Source organism: Sinocyclocheilus anshuiensis, unplaced genomic scaffold (genome assembly GCF_001515605.1).
Source record: "Sinocyclocheilus anshuiensis isolate Anshui unplaced genomic scaffold, SAMN03320099.WGS_v1.1 scaffold2751, whole genome shotgun sequence".
Lineage (NCBI taxonomy): Eukaryota > Metazoa > Chordata > Actinopteri > Cypriniformes > Cyprinidae > Sinocyclocheilus > Sinocyclocheilus anshuiensis.
Genome location: NW_015541086.1, coordinates 238,121 through 243,716, shown reverse-complemented (window position 1 = coordinate 243,716; position 5,596 = coordinate 238,121). Strand labels below are relative to the sequence as shown.

The following is a 5,596-nucleotide window of genomic DNA, read 5'->3' as shown; positions in this document are numbered from 1 at the left end:
GGCAGCTTTATGTGCGTTCACCTTACACAAGGTGGAGCACACGTCACTGGTGGAAAGTGTGAGCGGCAGGTCGTCAGGAGGGAGAACAGCTTTGATGGGTGATTCTGTGTTTCCACGACAAAGCGAGCATAAAAGTTGTTCAGTTCGTCAGGGAGGGTGGTATTGCTGGTTTGGGGTGTGCTGTTTGCTGGTTTATAGTCTGTGAGGGCATGGATGCCTGCCCACATGTGCCGAGGATCATTGTTTTTAAATCTGTCCTCAATGCGCAGTTTGTAATTGTATTTAGCTGACTGAATTCCCCTATTCAGATTGGACCTTCAGATATGGCAATAATATGGCTGATATGGCTTTAAAATGCATGATTTCAGCACAAAAGACATGAAGATCAAAACCTGAGTATCTGAGGTATGAGCTGTAAGGCACATGCCTATTCAGGAAAAGGGGGCGGGGAGCAGCACACACAAACAGCCTGTTTCTGCTTCCACTCAAAATAGGCATTTTCAGAATGATATAATAAATGATCTGTGGGGTATTTTGAGTATTCTGAAACTTCTCAGACACATTCTGGGGAACCTGAGACTTATATTACATCTTGTAAAAAAGGGTCATAATAGGTGCCCTTTAATGCAGGCAGCATCTAAAGATTTTTACTCCTCAATCTTATTATACTTCATTTTGGGGAATTCCACTTCCATCTCATTAATCCAATGTTCCTGTTATAGGAGTACTGTATTAAACTCTGTGACTCATGTCCACTTCGCCGGATGTCTATCTGCTGTCTCCTACACTGTTGTCTTTTTCTCCCCTTCTTAATCTTCCTCAGTCTTGCCTCCGCTTGTAGTTTTAACACCTCTTTACTGCGTGTTGCCCTCTCATTAACCTTTGTGCTTAGTTGTTCATTAATTTACTTTTTACACCTTTTACTCATTTCATCCTGTTCTACATTATAAACAAAGGAAGTCAGGTACATTTGTTTATACTCTACATCAATATAATTTCAAATATTTCAGGTACTTTCCAATCACATAGCATTCAAACGTCTTTATATTCAAGCATACATTGCCTTAAAGGGCACCTATTATGCCCCGTTTTATAAGATGTAATATTGGTCTTTGTTGTCCCCTGAATGTGAAATTTCAGCTTAAAATACCCTACAGATCATTTATTATAACATCTGGACAATTTCATTTTTGGGGCATGTCTACAAAAGAGCTCTTTTGGTGTGTATCACTTTAAATGGAAATGAGCTGCATATTCCCACCCTGTCTTAGCGTATACATCTCTGCTTTGCATACCTACAGCAATAAACAGCCAGAAGAAGCTACATCGAGAGAACCGGTGTTTAGCCGTCCATATGGAAATCTAAACACTCCGAAAGTGGGGCGAAACAGTGCGATGTTACAGAGCTCGAGCCGCACTGACCTGTCATCGGCGCAGCTCAATGGGCCAAGCCGCGCGACTGACTCGACAGCACAGGGAGGATGTGTTTGAGGTGTTGTGTCCATCAATTAAAATACTTTGATAACGGACACACACAAACACAGTTAAAACGTTAGCTAAGCACGATAATGACATGACATTCACAAAGCAGTCTGGAGGGAAATTATTTGCGCAGACATAAACGTAAATTTTGAGGCGCATTACCTTGAAAAATAGAAGTAATCCACTGCATCTTCAGTGGCTCAGATGTTGGGAGAAAATGAAGACTCTTTTGTTCAGGCTTAAATCCAAACACAGAGCACCGGGATTGCTTACGAGACATTGTACAGCTGCTCGAGTGCAGAGAAAATGGAGTACAGTGTACAACCGCTGAGGGCGGAAACTATGACAATCTAGGACTGTCAGTCAGCCACCGTGAGCGGGACCTAAGCAATGTCATGTCACATTGCTTAGAGAATCAAAACGGCATGCCTAAAAAAGAAAATGCCCCTGTAAATCACTTTGAGTCAAATATCACCTCGTATTAGGAAGGCAAATTTTTTATCATAATTTTTTATTATTGATCAGAAGGTGATCCTTAATTTTTTTTAATTAGGAGGCGAAGTGCACCTTATTACAAGAGGAAAAACCTGCTGTTAACCTGGTGTGTGATAGGTATGGCTGTGGAATGGGGTTTGGCTGAGGACAATTTTTCAGTCAAAAGATTGTTTTGTTTTTTTTGCTTTAACCCCTGCTAGTGAGAGTGATTTGGTTTAATGGGGATTAAAATATAAGGAGTGGGTGGATTTTTGTCATTGTAGGGTGGTTGTGTTCACACACTGCCAACACACATTTATGTTCAAACACGATGTAAAAGACGATTTTGCATAATTCGTAGCCTTTCACTTAAATGCAAGCAAATAACATTTCTTTAAAACAGGTAAATAGCAATGTCAGTATCAGTATCAAAACAGTCTAAAAGTTTAGAGGAAATAAGTTTAAAAATAAGAGTACTTGGTGTCATCAATCGAAAAAGAGTTTTATTTAGGAGGCTGATTACATTGACACTTTAAAACAGTGGTTGCCAACCCCTCGATTGACTGGTAGATCTTTATCATCACTGTCCCAGTAGCTGCCAAAAAGAACAGAAAAATAAGTACAAAAATACATCACATTTCTCCAGTCTTTGTACTATTTTTTGTACTTATTTTTCTGTTATTTTCGGGAGCTACTGGGACAGTGATAAAGACAATACATCATCCCTGAATCTGAAAACAGGACTTTAAAGGAGGCTAGAGACTCTGAAGATGGGTGCAAAGAGGAGAAAACACTGTAGCAGGCAGAGCAAGTTCACTGTTCATTATATATGAGCAATATCACACTTGTAACCATGCTATATGGCTCTATATCTGCATGGCTGTGATTACCTACAGCACTTGGCCTGTGGGCTTGTGCCTGTGGCCAAATCACAACCATGCTGAACCATGACTATTCGTGTGATAATGCTTGTATGTAATGTACAATATTATAAAAGTGATGGAATAATAATAATAATTATTATTATTATTATTATTGTTGTTGTTGTAGATATTGATATGATTTGCCCATAGCCTTAACCATCATGCATCTCAAGGGGCAGAATAGCGCCTAAACCACAGAGGGTTGAAAATATTGTTTTGATTAGATGGTACTTGGATGCTGTGTGACCTACAGGTATACACCTATATCTATATATTGAATTAAGTTTATTGTTCTTACCATATTTGTTTCTTGTTTTAAGGATGAATATAACAAAATGAAGAACTTTACTGAATATATATTCATTTAAAACAAGTTTTAAAACCTATGTAAATTTTGCTTTTCAAGTAAATGCACATTCCTAAAAGTATCCTAGACAAGGCATATTGTTTAAGAAAAATATATTTTCATCTGTATCACCATGTCCTTGCCAAGACACTAGCACCAAACAAATTGTCTGCCCACATCAGATGTGTCATACAGTGGTGGCCAAAATTATTAGAACACTAGTATTTCAGCAGCTAAAAAATGGTTTTAAGTCGGTTATTTCTATCTTTTGCTATAATGTGTCAGTAGGAAATATCAGTTTACATTTCCAAACATTCATTTTGCCATTAATTGTAATAATCCAGTGAGATTTTTGTCTGACAACAGCCAGTGCTCCACACAGAGATCTGATCTGATTAGCATCCAGCCTGTCTGGAATGACATGAAGAAACAGAACAAACTGAGACAGACTCAATCCAGAAGAACTGTGTCTCCAAGACGCTTCAAGAAACATACCTGCAAATCTACCTGAGAAACTATGTGCAAGTGCACCGAGGGCAAAAGCTGCTTTAAAGGCAAAGGATGGTCACACCAAATGTTGATTTAATTGAGTTAATAGAAGTTAATTGATAAAGAAAATCTATTTATGACATTATTTTAGACAGCATCCTCATTTCACAGCATTTTTACACAAGTGCCTAAAAATGTTAACAGTACTGTAGCTTTGCAGGTAGGTTTCTTGAAGCATCTTGGAGATGCTGCCACAGTTTTTCTGGATTGAGTCTGTCTCAGTTTGTTCTATTTTTTCATGTCATTCCAGACAGACTTGGATGATGGTCAGATCAGATCTGTGTGGAGCACTGGCTGTTGTCAGAATCCTTGTGCAAACAAAATCTCACTGTATTATTACAATTAATGGCAAAATGAATTTTTAGAAATTGTATGTACACTCTTAAAAATAAAGGTGCTTCACGATGCCATAGAAGAACCTTTTTGTCTAAATGGTTCTATAAAGAACTTTTAACATCTGAAGAACCTTTCTGTTTCACAAATGGTTCTTTGTGGTGAAAGAAGGTTCTTCAGATTATAAAAAGGTAAGCAAGAGATGGTTCTTTAAAGAACCTTTGACTGAATGGTTCTTTGTGAAACCAAAAATGGTTCTTCTATGGCATCGCTTGAAGAACCTTTTGAAGCACCTTTATTTTTAAGAGTGTAGGTAAAGCTTTGATGCATGACCATTTTAAAAAAAATGATTATCCTCTGTATTTTATAGTATTACCATCACGACGTCATGTTTCCCTGTTCCTTCCATCTGTTTCCGTGATCCCGTGAATGACTGGTTCGAGAGCCTGGCCCAATGTTTACACTGGAATGTTCGTAAGAAACAGAGTCATCTGAGTTCTGAAGAGGAAGAGTTCTGACCACATTCCAAGCTTTTATAGCACTGTTACTTAGATATGTTCTTCTTTTGTCTTTCAAAAGTTTTAGTACATGCAGTAATGTTTTCTCGTGTTTGCCATAATTATCCAAGTGAATCTCATAAAACAATGTCTCATTTCAGCTAAAGAGGAAAAAATACAAAATTATATTTTGCTTTAAAAAACTATTTTTTGGACAATTAATATTTTTTTCCATTGTGACTTTTGGTTTCCACAAAAACACTGTGTGTGTGTGTGTGTGTGTGTGTGTGTGTGTGTGTGTGTGTGTGTGTATGTATGTGTATGTGTTTGTAAACTCTCATTAGAGAGAAGTAATTTTCAAATTGTATGCATTATGGCAATGAGAATTCTGTTGAAATGTGTGAGGAAAAGGCATAATTTCCTTCTTATAAAATCTTAATTCCTTCTTTCATTTTTGGGTGAAATGTAACCCTAATATACATGGCCACATATTCTTGGTGAGTTTTGTGAAAATTACTTTTAAATTGATATCTATTCATTCCATTATGAAGTACTGTCAGTTTTTTGTCTTTTAAAAGATTATAGCATTAACTGCATTTTAATATACTGCATTGTGCCTTATAGAGTATTGCATCAAAGTCAATCAATTAGGGGAAATTCTTTACAGTATTGGGTAAATGTATTTATGCCATAGTTAGAATGTATTGTACACACTGGTTATCGATATATTACATATCTGAGCTTGAATATTTTTTTTAATTTTATTTTATATATATAATACTTTTTTTTTTGTTTTGTTTTTTTGAAACCCTTGGACTTTTTCCATTGGTGTCTTGCAGCCCAATAAATAACTGAATTACCAATGCATTACAATCTGTGCATTGAATATTCAAATATACTGTAATGTTCCTTTTTTTAGTTTTGTATACAACTACCACAGGAAAAGTATACACTAAAGCCTATCCTAGATTTTAGATTGAAATCTAAGCTTT

General features: G+C 36.7%; 1 protein-coding gene across 1 annotated transcript in view; it reads left to right on the top strand.

The window, feature by feature from the left end:
• LOC107690718 (NAD kinase-like) overlaps positions 1 to 4,789 on the top strand; it is a 73,536-nt gene extending 68,747 nt beyond the window's left edge. Inside the window, exon 12 of the mRNA XM_016489124.1 lies at positions 4,478 to 4,789. Coding sequence (XP_016344610.1) covers positions 4,478 to 4,625 — 148 coding nt within the window. The 3' untranslated portion in view covers positions 4,626 to 4,789. The remainder of the gene's footprint in view (positions 1 to 4,477) is intronic.
• Positions 4,790 to 5,596: the final 807 nt, after the last annotated feature.